The following is a 16,762-nucleotide window of genomic DNA, read 5'->3' on the forward strand; positions in this document are numbered from 1 at the left end:
CTCAGTTGATTGGGCATCTGACTTTGGCCCATGGGTACAAGTCCTGCATCAGACTCTGTGCTGACAGCTCAGAGCCTGGAGACTGATTTTCATTTTATCTCCCTCTCTCTCTGCTTCTCCCTCTTGCCCTCCCCCCGCCCTCCCAAAATAAATAAACATTAAAATTTTTTTTAAAATAGCTGAAAATGCTGTCTATACCAACTATGAGACCAGCATCCCCCTCTTGTTTCTCCATAGAAAACAAGTCTGTCCCATGTGGTTGAACAGGCTGTGATTGCATAGGGATCATACGTTGAAGGGAGGGGGTGCTGTTCACAGTGCACATAAGTAGATTTGTATATTTAATATAATAATAACCTGGTACTTGGCAATAAATATCTTGTTCTAACAAAATGAATATATTACAGTGATTTTCCAACAGATAGAGCAAAGGCATCTTGAGGAAGTGATATCTTTTCTATAGTTGGGCCTGCGTCAGTCCTACCAGAACCTGAGGCCAGCATGAATTCCACTCCAAGGACAGCTGCTCTGCTGGTATGACCTCCATCTCTGTCATAGGCCTGATGCATCCGAGGGCAGGAACCTGGTGCCCTAATTCAAGCCTTCATTTTACAAAATATCATTGGTGTCTGGTGCCAAAGAGCTACAATAACCAGCTGGGCCATGGCCAGGGCTTGCCCATGATGGGCCACTTACCTTCTCATTTTTTTTCTCATCTGGTCTGCATCCTGTGTTGGTGGGGCTGGATGTCGACAGGCCACTGACAGGCCCCCCTCCAGCCTCCCCGTTGAGGTTGGCGGCATTGACATTGGGAGGTGTGACGGCTGACGCTGCAGACGTAAGCGGGATGGCCGGCCGGGGGCACTGGGCCCCGATGACCGTCTGCACCTGGGGCTGGTGGATGTGCTGTGGGGACACCACGGAGTGGGGCCTGAGGCTGGCGGTGGGCAGGCGGGACGGGGAGTTCTGGGTGCGCAGGGGCGACACGGTGGCCGTTGGTCGGTCCTGAGCCTGGGCTGAGGAGTGGGCAGCTGGAGCACGGGATTGGAAAGAGAGTAGGGTTGGAAGGTTAGTTTGCAACTGCAATGCAATCGCAGCAGACTCTTTCCTTGGGCTCGTCTTCCCAGGGCTCACCACCTCTCTCTGTGGTCTCTCCAGACCTGGCCACACTCCACGGGTAGAGAGACTAAGGCTGAGCAATGGGGAAAACACATCCCATCTTCCCAAAGCCCTGCCATGGCACAAAACAGCCTGCCTGCAGGAGGAGTGAGAACATCTTTTCCAAGGTTGCCACAAGCATGGGCATGTTCCCAGTCTCCTATAAAACCATCTACATGGTTTTCTCTGCTGCGATGAACTAAGACACTCAGAAGGTTTTTTTTAAAATGCCCTTGTTAAAATGTTCGTGAAAGTAAAGCATGACAGAATCCTGAAGAAGCCCCAAGATGCCCCAGAACTCTTAGACACCACTGCATGTAAGGTGATCATTGCCAAGAGCACAATTCTGATTCATCTCCACCCCAGAACTATAACCCAGTCTTTTGTGCACACTTGGTACTTGACTTGGCTGAGCTACAGCCAAGTGTGTGAGGCAGCTTTAGCTGGTGACAGGCACATCAGAAAGGCAGCTGCAGCCTTAGGGAGAACCATCACTCTGCCCCCTTCAATCTGCCTGAGCTTGTTGCCTTGCCTACACATGGAAGCAACAGTTTATAGATTCACACATGAGGAACCACACAATGACAAATCTGCCCCCTACTGCCAGCAAAAATGCCTCCTAAGGATGTTAGGGGTCTAAAGGCATAACATTTGTAAAACTTTGCCATTTGAAAACATAAAGTTCCTTCTAAACACAACACCAAATTAAAATTAATCCTGCTGTAGCCTGTGCTAGTGATTTTGAAGAACTGTCTCCTTACTAATTACAGAAGAAACCTACAGGAGGACAGAATGAGCCACACCAGAGGAACGGTGACTTGTGGGCTGGGCTGGTGATCCAAAGGGAGACACAGGTTGTGGCAGCCAACACCACTTCTCACCATGGGTCCCATGCAGCATCATGCAAGTCAGATTCAGTCATTTTTGCACTGTCTCCCAGAGAACAATTACACATCACACTGTCCTTATTTTCTACCATCAGAATTCGTGGCATTCATGGTTTTAGCAACATGAAAAAACACATGCGATAAAACAATATTCTCAGTGCCCAAATATGCCTTGAATAGATAATCTACTCATAAATCCTAACAGTGCTTCCTTGGCATATGAAGTAACTCAGCTCGACAAATGACAGCCCTCCACATGCAAGCCAGGCCTCTTCCTTCTGACAGCACTGCGTGGGAAAAGTGGGTGAGATCTGATTATGTGATCCCGGGTTCTTCAGGACTCAGGGACTCTCACCGTGTCCTCTGTTTCTAGGAGGTAAAGTATATAAAGACTGATTTATGGTTTTAAAAGTATTCAGGGTTTGGGGTGGGTCTAAATCCTCATTCAACATGGCCCACATTTCAAAAGACCAAGTTAGGTATCTATGCAGATCGATAAAGCCACTGGGGTCACTTAATCAGTCCGAGGTAACCCGTGACTTGGACAATGCTCCTGGGATGGGGCCATTTGTCTGCCTCTCCCCAGCTGTCTGAACTCTCCTTCACCCCAGCCCCCTGGCCTTGGAATGAGAAGTGGTGGCTTGGCGAGGAAAGAACAATCACTTGGGCCCGAAAGACTGCAGGGGCTGCTCTAGATTCTTCTACCAAGTCCCACACAACTCCCCTCCACCTCTGGCTTGCTTCCACATGCCTGCCACATTGCCCTGCCAAACCCAATGTAAGAGGACAGGGTGTTCCAGAAAGTTCTAAGCCTGTCTGCCAGGCAATCTCTTTGACACCCTTCCCAGTTCTCTCCCTTGTTCCTCTTCTCAGCCACTCCAGCCTCCTGGCTGCTCCCCCCAACACAGGCTCTCTGTCACCTCAGAGACTGCTGTACATACCACTCTCTTCTCCCCCAGAGAGCTACATGGCCCTTTGGTTGCTTCGGGCTGCTTCTGATCACCTCAGACACCGCCTTCCCATGGAAACCTGTCCTTGCCAACCCACCAAAAAGTACAGGCTGCCACTCTGTGAGTCCAGACCCACTTCCCCTGCTTTAATTTCCCTTTCCTCCCATGGCACTATCTGTTCTTAACAGTTTGTATGATGCACTCTTCATTATGTGTTCACTGCCCATTGCCTGTCTCCCCCCACTACAAGGTAAGCTTCACGAAGGTGGGACATTTGCTGTGTAGTTCACTGATATTTTCCAAACAGCTGGATTGGTGTCCAGAATGCAGTAGATGCTTGATAAATTTCTCAAATGAATGAACAAGTTTTTGAGAAAAGAGAACCTCAGCTAAAACATCTCTACAGATTTCACAGAATTGAACCACTGGAGAAGAAAAAAAAAAAAACTCCATGAGAAAGAGAAGCATGACTCATCACACTGGCTCATAGAAGAAAGTAGGGTTTCATTCATGATCAGTGGGATTTAACCTCAATTTTACCCACCCTGTGTCACCCAACCTCAGACTGACCTAGACTGCTATCTCTCTAGTCATCCTACTAGTTAGCAATGTCAAAGCAACCTGTACAACAGAGGCAAGCAGCTTGAGAAAATGCTATTATTGCACAGTCTCTGTTAGTCTTTGCCTCTCCTCTTTAAAGCTTTGGCAGGCTCCAGCAATTCTGGAGTGCCTAAATCCCATTGGGCCTCACTCAGTTCATTGCTATGTCATCCTGTAGGTGATTTAAAAAGAGTAGTTGAATGAATAAATGATCTCTCTTACCATCAACATTGTCCATTTCTTATTCTCAAGTTTATCACTTCCAACTTCATGGATGAAATAGAACACTGGCAACTCCCCAAACTTCAGGCCAGCCTCTCTCTCAACTCATCCACATCTATACCCACCTCGCCTTCTAATCTCAAGGATATATGGTCCCAACAGGTCTACCCCTTCATGCTCATCTCAGTCCTTTCTCCTGGCTCATCCCCTTCTTGCTTGTATTAAATTTATTAACTTTCCTCCTGTAATTTAATAAGCAAGTTACAGCTCTAATTTCAAAAATAGTCCTTCTACTAGCCAGTACCCCCTTTTCCTGTTTTTCTTTATACCTAGTGTCCTTGAATAGTGTCTGCTTTGGTTCTTACTTTTCACTCATTTCTTTGCATGATCTGTATTTGCTCTCATGGCAGTTTTCATCTCTGCTTTGTGTTCTGGATAAATTCCCATGTATGCCTTCCAGTGTCACTAATTCCATCTTTGACTGTGTCTACACTTGTTCTTTCTTACTTTTACTCATTTCTTTGTGTGATTTGTATTTGCTGTCATGGAAGTTTTCGTCTCTGCTCTGTGTTCTAGTGTCACTACTATCCATCTTTGACTGTGTCCAGTCTAGAAATTATGTTACCTATAAGGATTTTGTATTTAAAATATATATTTTTTCCCTTTCCAAAATTTCAAGTTTTTTTTTTCATATTCATCAGTTTCAGATTCATAGCTATCCATCTAATTTTTCCCCTTCATACACCCTGTTTTTTCTTTGTTTTTTTTTGGGGGGGGGATGGTTAGATGTTATTCTTTATTTTTCCTTTTAGAGGATCTTAAATATACTGATATCAAAGACTTTTTTAGATTTCTTTCTCATTTCTCTCCCATTTCTTCAGTTTATTGGCTATCTTTTATGCGTTAGTATTCCCCCTGTGCTTTGAGACTTCAGTATGCACACTCGTCTTGTGTATGACAGTCTTATTGCTATTTTTTCCTCAGTCTGAAACTTCTGAATGGTACTCTGGGACCTCCCCCTCAGAACCAGCTGTAACAGGATGGTTTGAACTCTGGTCCTGTAGGAATGGTGCAGATCTTGTCTTCAGGCCAGAGCCAAACTCAGCTCCATGCCCAAGTAGCACTCTCTATTCTCTCCCATACCCCAGAGAGTAGCTCAGTAGTAACCATTCTCGAAGAAGAGACTGTAGCTGTTCAAACAATTGCACCTAGCTCTGATCCCCTGATACTCACTCACCAGGGACTTCCTGTCTATTTTCTCCTGCAGGAGTTGAAAGTTAGCCAACACTGCCTGCTTTTCACTCCAGTTAGCCAATGCTTCAATCCCACTTAATATTGTGTGTTCCATTTTGTTTAGATCCACAAAGTTCATTTGTAAAAAATTAAAAAACCCATTTCTGTGTTTAAAACAGAGAGAATAGGGGATTTCCACATGAACTCACTCTCCTATACTATCCAGGAATCCTTCATTCACTTCTCAGTCTACTAAAATATGGTTTCTTACCTTCATTCCATCAAATATTACCTGAACAAGATCAATTATGACTCCACCTGGCAGCAAATTTAATGGACACTTTTCTGTTTTCAGAAAAAAGTATCCAATGATCTAGTGGCTTAATTTTATACCAGTATCACACTAACTTGGTTACTATCGTTTTATAATATGTCTTGAAATCAGTGTGGCCTTCCAACTTTGTTGTTCTTTTCAAGGCTGTTTTGGCTATTCTAGGTCCTTTGTATGCCTGTGTGAATTTGAGAAACAGATTACCAATTTCTACAAAAAAGTTGAGTGAGATCATGATTAGTATTCCATTGAATCTATAGGTCAAATTTTTGAAGAATAATTACTTTGACAAATTAAGTCCTCTCACTCATAAATGAAGTATATTTCTCTGCTTATTTCAGTCTTATTCAATTTCTTTCAGCAATATTTGGTAGTTTTCAGCAGACAGGACGTCCTCTTCTCTTATCAGATGTATCCCTAACTAATTTATATTTTTCATGTTATTAAAATTGCTGTCATTTTTTAAAACATCAATTTGCAATTATTCACTGGTACTATGTAAAAATAAAATTGATTTTTGTATATTAATCTTGTTTTCTGGAACCTTGCTGAACTAATTTATTAGCTCTAAAGAAAGCTTTTTGTGTGAGTGTGGGTTCCCCAGGTTTTCTATATACAAGATCATGTTATCAGCAAATAGACATAATTTTCTCCCTTCTTTCTGATCTACATGCTTTTTATAGTTTTGTCTTGACTAACTGCTCTGACTAGAACATACAGCACAATATTGAATAGAAATGACAAGAGTGGATATCCTTGTTTAATCTTGATCTCAGAGGGAAAGTTTTTAGTCTCTCACCATTAAGTCTGAGGTTAGCTATGGTTTTCATGGATGCCCTTTATCAGGTCAAGAAGCTCAGTTCTATTTTCTCATTTTATGACAGTTTTTAATCAGGAATGAGCACTAGATTTAAAAAAAAACCTACATCTATTAAACTGACCATGTTATTTTTATTCTTTAGTTTGTTAATACAGTAAATTATATTGATCTTAAATGTTAATAAAAACTTGAATTCCTAGGAGAAACTCTACTTGGTCCTGATACATTATCTATTTGATTGCTTAAATTTTATTTAGTGTTTTTACATCTATATTTATGAGTGATATTGGTCTGTAGTTTTATTTTCTTTTAATGTCTTTGTCTGATTTGGGTATGAGGGTAAAGTTGGCCTTATAGAAAAAGTTAGGAAATGTTCTCCCTTCTTTTCAATTTTCTGGAAGTTTCCATAGAATGAATTGTATTTTTTCCCTTAACCATTAGACACAACTTAACAATGAAGCTACTAAGGCCTGCAGATTTCTTTGTGGAAAGTTTTTAACTAACTCAATTTCTTTAATAAATACAGGCCCATTAAGGTCATTTACTTTTTTAAGTTTGTTAATTTATGTTTTTTAAGAAATTTATCCATTTTGTCTAATTTGTTGAGTTTATTGGCATAATTTTTTATAAGCCCTTATTATTCCGTAAAATCTGAAGTGATGTGACTTCTATTATTCCTGGTATTGATAATCTGTGTATCCTCTCTTTATTCTTTATCCCTCTGGCTAGATGTTTACCAGTTTTATTACTGATCTTTTCAATGAACCAAATTTTGTTTCATTGACTTTCTCAACTGTTTTTCCATTTTCTATTTCATTTATTTCCACACTGATTATTTCTGGTTCTTTTATGGTTTCTTTGCTCTTTTTATTCTAGTTTCTTAAAGTAAAACTGAGGAGATTGATTTGATATATTTTTTTTTTCCTAACATAGGTGTTTAGTGCTACAAATTTTCTCTTAAGTACTGCTTTAGTGGCATTCCACAAATTTTGATATGCTGTGTTTTCATTTTCATTCATTTCAAAATGTTTTCCAATATCACTTTTGATTTCTTCTTTCATCCATGGGTTACTTTTAAGTGTGCCATTTAGTTTCAAATATTTGGGGATATCTTTGTGTTATTAATTTCTAATTCATCTGTATTTTGGTCAGGGAATGTATTATGAAACCTGAATTCTTTTAAATTTAGAGATTTAAATATTATGGCCCAGAATGTGGTACATCTTGGTAAATATTCTGTGTGCACTTGAAAAGAATGTGTGTTTGGCTGTTGTTAGTGTAGTACTCCATAAATGTCAATTAAGTCAAGTTGGTTATAGCTTGCTATAGTGTTCTGTATTCTTACCAATATTGTCTACTTGTTCTGTCAATTATCAAGGGAAGTATTGAAATCTCTGACTATAATTGCAGATTTGTCTATTTCTCCTTGCATCTTTATCAGTAATTGCTTATACATTCTGAAGTTCTGTTATTTGGACATAAGCACTTAGTCCTCTTAATGAACTGACCCCTTTATCATTATGAAATTGCCTTTTATTTTAGTAATAATATTCTTTGTTATAAATTCTACCATGATATTAACATAACCATTTCAGACTTATTTTTAGTAGTATTAGCATGGTACATAGATCTCATTATTCATAAATGCTATATGTGCAAATTCATCTACCAGCTAAAATTGATTTGTAACCCCCAAATCAGTACCTGTGGTGCTTTTGTAGTCATTTGCAGACATGCATATACTAGCAAAAATTTTGAGTGACATTTTCCCTGCTGAAGTGCAACAGGATGAGGCTCTGCCCAGGGACAGAGATGGGAGGGAGCAGGGCAGTGCAGTGCAAGAAGCTCTGGCCCTGGGACTAACTGGACATGTTTGAATCCTGCTTATCACCTGTTAGTGGGGTGGCCTCAGGCAGTTCGCCTCTGAACCTGATTTTCTCTTTTGTAAAATAAATAGAATCTACCAGAATGACTTTTTAAAAATATTTAAGATTATAATCTTTGTGAGATATACACACATATATGCATTTCACTTAGGAGCAATGGTTCAGGATTCACTAATAGAGTGTCCATGGAAAATTTATAAAGTATAGCTACTGTGAATAATGAAAGTCAACTGTTTTTCTTGATCCTTTTACTTTTTATTGTTTTACTTATTTGTGTTTATGTATTTAAGTATTAAAATATGTTTTCTGTTCACAGCATATGGTTAGGTTTTGTTTTTGTTTTGTTTTTTAAAGAATACTTGACAATCTCTGCATTCTATTTAAAGTTGTTTAGACCATTTACATTTATTTACATGATCAGGTTTAAACCTACACTTTACTACATGTTTGCCATTTTACCCATGCATCTTTATTTCTTTTCCTCTCTTTATGTGTCTTCTTTTGAATTAATTGGAAGTTTTTGTGGTTCCATTTTACCTCCTTTGTCAGTTTATTTGCTGCAACTCTGTTTTGATATTTAGTGCTTGCTTACATCTTTAATTTATTATAATCTTCCTACAAGTGATTCCATAACTCTTCACACATAGTATAAAAACATACTTATCATAGTATAATAGTATATAATAGTTTAGTATAATAGTATATTCCTCCATTCTGGTACCTTTAACATTATACATTTTACTTTTACATTTGTTTTAAATCCTTCACTGCATTGTTTTTATTTTTGTTTAAACAGTCCGTTATAGTTTAAAGGTATTTAAATAATGAGAAAAAACATATATTTATATATACAGTTTCCATTTCTTGTGTCCTTCACTCCCTTCCTACATTCACTCCCTTCACTGTATTTCCATCTGATACCATTTTCCTTCTTCCTAAAGAATTTTCTAACATTTGTCATAGTGTGGGTCTGTTGGTAATGAAATCTTTTAGCTTTACTATGTGTGAATAATTATTTTGCTTTCATTTTGAAAGAAACTTCCCTGGGTATAGAATGCTAACTTGGCAGATATATTTCTTTCAGTACTTCTTTCAGTTACTCCACTATTTTCTCACTTAAGTGTTCCCAACAAGAAGTATACAGTCATCCTTATTCTTTCCTACTTTATGTAATGTAGCTTTTTTTTCCCCTTGTTGCTTTTTAAGATTTTATCATAAATTTTGAACAATATGATTATCATTTTCCTTGGTGTAGTTTTCCCCATGTTTCTTGTGCTAAAGGCCCACCAGCTGTCTTTGATCTGTGAATTTGCAGTTTAAATCAAATTTAGAATAATTTTATCTTTTATTTCTTCAAATAATCTTTCTATCTCACCCCTTTCTCCTTTACTTTGGAGATTACACATACATAAAGCCACTTGAAGTTGTCACTGCTCTATGATGCTCATTTTTAAAGTTTCTCTTTTATGTTTGTTTTTCATTTTTCATGTTTTTATTGCTATACCTTCAAGTTCATTAATATTTTTTTCAGCTATGTCTAATCTGCCACTAATTTTATCCACTGTATTCTTGATCTCACTGTAGTTTTTATATATAGAAGTTTGACTTGGGTCTTTAAGATATCTTCTAAGTGTCTACTTAATTTTCTGAGCACGTTATAATCTATGAGCACATAATAATAAATGCAATTATAATATCTGTTTTAATCTCTGCTAATTCTAATATCTGGGTCAGTTCTGATTGGTTTATCTTGTCATTGTGGGTCATACTTCCATCTGTGTGCCTAAGAATTTTTTATTGGTATCAGATGTTGTTATTTTTATGTTGAGAGCTGGGTATTTTTGCAGTCTTAAAGATACTCTTGATCTTAGTCCTGCAACACTGTTAAATTAATTGGAAACAGTTTGATCTTTTTGAGTTTGCTTTTAAGACTAGCTGGGTGGGACTAGAGCAGTGCTTAGTCTAGGGACTGAGGCAAGGTCCTTCTGCATAGACGACTCAATGCCCTGCAAACTGTTTTTCCATCTGGCTTGTGGAGCAGGCACTACTTCCAGTACTTTGTGAATGCTGGACACTGATAGCACTGATCCTTGCTCTCATAGTTTCCCTGGCTTTGTATAGTTTCTTCACATGCATATGCTGATTACTTCTCAGCAAACTACTCAAGAGGACACACCCTGCATCCTTTGAGGTTTTCTTCCTATGCAGCCCTCTCTCCTCTCTAGGTTTTAACCTTCAAACTCCAACCACCTTCATCATCCAGACTCTCACTCCACATCCTCACTTCAGGAAGCCCTTTGGGCTCCATGTTGTTACCACTCCCTGTGCCACAGTCTGGAACTTCTCTCCAGGCAATAAGCTGGGGCACACCTCATGTCCCATTATCATGGATGATTTTCCAATGTGACATCTTGCAAACGGTTGTTCTTATAAATTGTTTCTGGTAGAAGGGCAAATCCTGTCCTCACTACATTAGGTCGGTCATAAGCAGAAGTTCAGCTTTATCCTTTAGATACAAAACTTTGATTCTATCTATTATTTAAAACCCTCTAATGTGCCCCAATGGCCTTAGCATAAAAACTGAAATTCCATGACATGTTCTAAAGGAACCTCCATGATCTTCCTCTGCTTACCTTTCAGCTGTGCCACAGGCACTCATCCTCTTTCTTTGTCCTTCCACACACTTCCACCTCACCTCACCCCCTGCTTCATGCTAAGCTCTACCTAGCTTTAAGATCTAAAATTAAATTTTGCCTCCTCAGAGAAAATGTCACTAACACCCTAGTCTTCTCCTTCCATGCCTTTTGTTTTAGTCACATCAAAACAAATAAAGTTACCCAAAATAGAAACTCTGGTATTTCTCATTGCCATGTCTTTGTCCTTGCTAGAATTCTATTTGTGCTTTGTCTGCTCAGATAGTTCCTATTTGTAGTTTAAGAATCAAGGCAGGATCACCACCTCTTGAAAACTTTCCATTCTCTCATTTTCCTCCCCAGTCTGAATTACATATCTCCCCTCCACGCTTTCTTAATACCCTCTGGATACCTCCACTACAGTGCTTTTCAAACTCAAGAATTTGTTTCCTTGCCCTTCTAACTGGGTGTAAAAATAGGGTCTATAGGTTCTTCTCTGTACTCCCAGAGCCTAGCAGAGTGCCTTGCATGTATCTACCTCTCTTTCATCTTTTTGTTTGTTGGTTGGTTGGTTTTTTTGTTTTTGGTTTTTGTTTTTTGTTGTTTTTTGTTGTTGTTGTTGTTGTTGTTGTTGTTGTTTTTGCTAATGAATAAATGGCTGTACAAGGCTCTTGCCCCTGCTAAACACTGATATGAGGTTGTGTGGACACTGGCACTTTACAGGGAGAGCTCTGCCCTTGGAAAAAAGAATCACATTAATCAAGCAGAACAAATCATATTGGATGCTATGGCCAATGCAATTAAGCCTTTGTCAAACTGCCTGACTTTGGCTCAAGATGAGAACATTGATGAAACGCCTCTCAACTGCCTGGGTTGGGATCTGCTGAAATGGGCAATTACTGCAGTGAACAATCCATTACTTGTACTGTCAACAGTGTGCTTTTTCTCTCTAAATGCAGAATGAAGTGGAAAATGCTATGGAAACTCAGTGGCATTTAATTTACTGACATGATGTGGTAGGAGCCATTCTTTAACCTGACTGTAACAGCAATAGTGTGGGGATAAGTATGAGGTTGGAATGCACTGAGGAAACCGTTCTAAACATCCTGTGCCTCACTTTTCCCGTATGTAAAATTAGTCTGATGGAAGAGAATGCTTGTCACACCATGGTGGTTACTATGGTGATCAATAACTGAGATGCAACGTTGTACTGCCCCTAGCCATGCCAATTTCTTTCAATTCTGCTTGTTATTCCATAGAGGGAGAAATGACTGGCAGGTCTCATTTTATTCTTGAAATTGGGAAAGTTGCTAGCAAGGCATGGCTTAGAAAGGACATCATACTGGGGCACCTAGGCAACTCAGTTGGTTGGGTGTGTGACTCTTAATTTTGGCTCAGGTCATGATCTCGCAGTTGTGAGTTCGAGCCTGGTGTAGGGCTCTGCTCTGACAGCATGGAGCTTGCTTGGGATTTTCTCTCCCTTGCTCTCTGCCCCTCCCCCTCCACACTCTCTTTCTCCCCTTCTCTCTCTAAAATAAATAAATAAACTTAAAAAAGAAAGAAAGACCATCATACTGGCATTTTGCGCAAATAACCCTGGGCTGCCATGCCAGGATATTCATTCTCAGTGAGGAACAGGGCTCCCCAACCTCTCTATATTGTGGTGCACATAGAAACATGTGTAGTGCACACTGGGGTTAGTGGATGAGATGTTTATAGCCAGAAGGGACATGGCCTGGGACTTTAGCTGCCCCAGGTCCTGCCTGGGTGCTCCAAGGGTCAAGGAGGTCAGAATCTTGGTATACTTCTGACCTGTCTGGCACATCAGTTAGGAAGTTCTGCTCTGGGCTCAGTCAACCACTTCGCCACTACAGTGGCTGTGTCTCTAGCTAGAGGCTACCAATAAACACCATCAGATGAACTTAAACCATTCTATGAGTATAGTTGCTTGGGAGGTAATTGTTGGGGGCAAGAGGGCTGGCACCAGATAATATTGCTGCAGAGCTCCTTTAGTATAAAGACAACTAGTTATTCACCATGGGGCAGAGTTGTAAAAACAGAACTTATCTTGGTTAATTTAAGCAAAACAGACATATATGAAAGACTCTTAAGCACTTACAGAATCTCTGGGATGGCAGAGTCAGTCTTGGAGGCTCAATAGCCAAGGCAGTGCCAACCCCACCCACGAGGCTCCCTTGGTGCAGATCTCATTGCTGCTGGAAATAAACACTATCCAGAATGAGGCTGGACACTGGACACCAGATTTCCACCTTATACTTACTGATGACTGGGCCCTGGACACCATAAATCTACCCTGCACCCACCGATGACTGGCACTGGACACTAGAAGTCTACTCAGCACCCAGTGATGACAGGGCACTAGACACCAGATGTCCACCCTCCTGCCCCTGAAAGGCTGGATGTTTTCACCACTATCTTCTCTCTTAAAAAGGATCCACACAGCCCCTCATGTTTGTGGCTTCTGAATGTAAGTCACATGCAAGCATGACTACCCCAGCATTTAGGTCATATGTCTGCCCCTTATCTACAAGGTGAGCTGGACTGGCAGGGCCAGCCTTCTACCATGGTGAGGTGGGATTCATACATGAGATAAAAGCCCCATTTAATGATGCTGATCCAAATCAGCCTGTGGGTCACAGCGTGCCAGCATCCACTGCACTTTGCAAAACTACATGTCATTGTCTTCCACCATAAACCAGTCCCTTCTGGTTTCTTCTAGACCAGGGCATGCCATTGTCATTCTCCCAGTCACTAGTCCAGAAACTTGGTAGCTGGACTTGGTTCCTTCTTCTGCCTGAGCATCAGCCCATTTCCAAGTCATAACCATACTGACTCCTAAATGTCTTGTCATTTGCCTCAATTCTGCATCTCCCTGTGACCTCTCACCTGAGGACAGCAACACCTTTCTAGTGGCTCCCGGCCTCAGGCTGCCCCACACCAGCTCTTCCTCCCTACCATGCCTGGTAATATTTGGTCAAGTTCCATCCCTCTCATGTAAAAGCTCTTGGGCGCTCGCCACTGCCTTCATGAGAAAATTCAATCCCCTGGATCCTTTGGTAATAATTTATATTTATTTTTTGGACCCTCATACATTGAATACTCTATTAATATTCTTATTCTCTAACAGAAGAATAAAAGTAGCTACAGGTACTGAATACACACTAGATATGCCATGCTAGACAATCCTCATTGTCCCTGGAGGTAGGTGCCATTTTACAGAGGAAGAAACTGACGCAAGCAATCATAATGGCAGCCCAGCATTCAAACACAGATCTCAATCTCAAGCCTTCAATCAGACATGTGTTTACTCTGTCTTCACTGAACTGCTTGCAGCTGGTTGCACAAGATGTGCTCTCTGTCACTTCTGTTCACTTGACTATTCCTTTCTTCCTGCTTCAAATGGCACCCTTCTTTGTTTCCCTACCCAAGTGTTACTTTGCTGCCTCCTCTGAGGATCTTTTCCCAGTCTCCCACCTCGTCATCACCAAGTGTGCATGCTGAACCCTCCATCAGCACCCAAACCCTTCCTAGCACCACTATTCCCTGATGGTCCATGAGAGCTGAGAGCAGGGACAGCGTCCTGTTCTGTCAGTGGGCATGCTGAACGAAATCAGACTGTCCTCTAAAACACTCAGTAGTGCATATCTCATTCTAGGATTGTAGCATGGTCTTGATAGCTCTTGCTGCCACACACAAGCCCGGACTGGCACCAGTACAGGAATGTGCAGGCCAACTTCCCCAAAGAGTAAGCAGGTTGGTGGGTGGACAGCCACCCTCTTGTTCCATTAGCCTTCCCACCCTCTTGTTCCATTAGCCATGACTCGGAAGAAAATATGGCCCCTGCTGTGCTAAGTATTATCCCCACTTTACCACTTGAGAAGATGCCTCCTAGAGCACTTTTAATGGCCCATCTCCTGGCTGGCTAGATTCTAAAAAATCATGTATTTTATTGCTCCAAAGAATTTACATATTTCGTCCTTTAAGCCTTACTTTGAGAGGAAGATAGATGGTATCTGAGAGAGTAAGGCTGGGGTGGAGCAGGAATTCTGTGTCATTTAAGTGAAAAGTCAGAGTTACACTCTCTCATCCTGGGTTCCTTCACTGCACAGTGAAGGGAAGGTGACTGGGGTGGGCTCCCAGTTCCTAATGGCTCAGTGCTAAGCTTCCAAGCAAGAGTGTTTACCTTCTTTCTGCCTATAAGATCCATCTCATAACTTTTTCTTCATCTCACACCATACTAAGATTTTCCTTAAACGATGTCAGCCTGGCTATTGATAAAGTTGGCATGAAGGTGAAGGGTCAGTGACCATCACTGCTTCTAGCTTCAAAGCATTTCAGAAAAAGGGCACTCTGGCTCTGTGTGGTAAGAAGCTGCCTAGCTGGAAAGCCCCCGATCAGGTGTCCTGCACATGGAAGGCCCGTGCAGCTGGCCCAGCCACCTCATAGGGGCCGTCCAAAGGTGCCAGTGCTCATCTTATTAGTTCATGCACTCCTCTTGCTACAATGAAATGTATAAATATTTGTGAACTCTCTAACCCATTTTTTTTTGCCAGGACAGGGTAATATAAGTCAATACTACATTTCCTAAAGATTAGCAGAAGCTTAGGATTATGATAAGCAAATACAACTTGTCCCATGTTGGACTGCTTGAAACCTAGGTCATAATGTTTCTTACAAGAACTACTTGTCAAATTTTCCCGCAGAGTGAGGTCTCAGGAGCCTGGCACATACCTGTGGGGACGGTGCCCCGGGCTTGGCTGGTGGCCGGCTGGGCTGTGTGCCGCAGACAACTGCCCACTGAGGGGGCGGCTGCCTGGTGCTGGGCCTGGGGTGTGGTGAGGGGAAGGGCTGGCCTCGTGGCAGTGGCTGGGCTGCTCAGGCTTCCACCACCTGGGTGGATGGTTGTGGCCATCCCTTTGGCCAGTGGAGACCCTCCAACAACATTATTCCGGGGTGTCCCAGCCCCTCCTACCGGAGCCCTGAGGAAATAAAGCAGAATCCAGTCAGGTGAAGTCACAGATGAAACCACACAATATAGGCCATCAATAAAGGCCCACTCATACCTCCTGGCTGTGAGAGGTGAAGCCACATAGCCCAGGGCACAAACACTAAAACAATGCTGAGATAATCCCCTAAGCAATGCCCAGAGCTCAAACTTGGCAGTGGGGGACCCTTTGTGAAACCTTCATGGGGGTTCACTTTCAATATAAATAGTTAAGAAACAGCAAAAGAACCCTAAGAACCAGTGATGATCCCAATCAATCAAATATTTTGTACCAGAACTACTGCCTTGATTCATTTTAGTAAACAGCTGTGTCTGTCCCCAAATACATCCAGAAAGAGTGACTGAGCTGGCCACAGCCAAGGCTTGGAAACATCTGGCATGTGGTGGGATGGCAAGGACCCATCTCCCTCTGGACATGGCCACTTTCTTGTTTCTGCTGGCTTCTGGGAAACAGCACAGACAAACCACATCCTTCTGAGAGATGTCAGGGAACTTGCAGTTTCATACCAGAAATAGATGCCCTTTCACCTCAGTTTCCAGATGAAATGAGTTTCCAGTGTTTAAGAAATACAAGAGAAACACAGCCACTCTGAAAATGGGCTTTAGCCCTTTGACCTCTGAGTACTTGCACCAAACTCGCGCACTGGCAGTGAGCGTGAAAGATATGGCAGAATCTGGGAACTCGGAAGCTGCTCTGGGTTCAGTTTCAGGGATCAAATGTCTTCCATTTGTTTAAGATCTGGGTAAACTCCCCTTATGTCCTCTCAGAGTCTCATTCGTGAGGGTCAGAACAGGCACTGCCAGGCCCGTCACCAGGTGGGGGTGCTTCACTCCTTGAGGCTCAGTACCACTGGGCCATGACTTCTGTCAGGGATGGGCTGAGCCACCACTAAGTCAGGGCTTCCGTGAGAAGAAAGGCCTCCTGGAAAAGGACTCAGCTGTCCAGGGACCGACAGCACCTTTCTTTCTTAGCCCCTATAGCTGCCATGAAATTAGCCTCTAGCAAGGAACTCCAT

The 16,762-nt window shown here is 41.7% G+C and overlaps 1 protein-coding gene across 1 annotated transcript in view; it reads right to left on the reverse strand.

Annotated features, from left to right (window-relative positions):
* Positions 1-16,762, reverse strand: part of SH3RF3 (SH3 domain containing ring finger 3) — a 372,140-nt gene that overhangs the window by 57,982 nt on the left and 297,396 nt on the right. Inside the window, exons 7-8 of the mRNA XM_045443725.1 lie at positions 15,473-15,720; positions 697-1,031 (exon numbers count right to left, since the gene is read on the reverse strand). Of these exons, the coding sequence (XP_045299681.1) occupies positions 697-1,031; positions 15,473-15,720 (583 nt within the window). The remainder of the gene's footprint in view (positions 1-696; positions 1,032-15,472; positions 15,721-16,762) is intronic.

Source organism: Leopardus geoffroyi, chromosome A3 (genome assembly GCF_018350155.1).
Source record: "Leopardus geoffroyi isolate Oge1 chromosome A3, O.geoffroyi_Oge1_pat1.0, whole genome shotgun sequence".
Lineage (NCBI taxonomy): Eukaryota > Metazoa > Chordata > Mammalia > Carnivora > Felidae > Leopardus > Leopardus geoffroyi.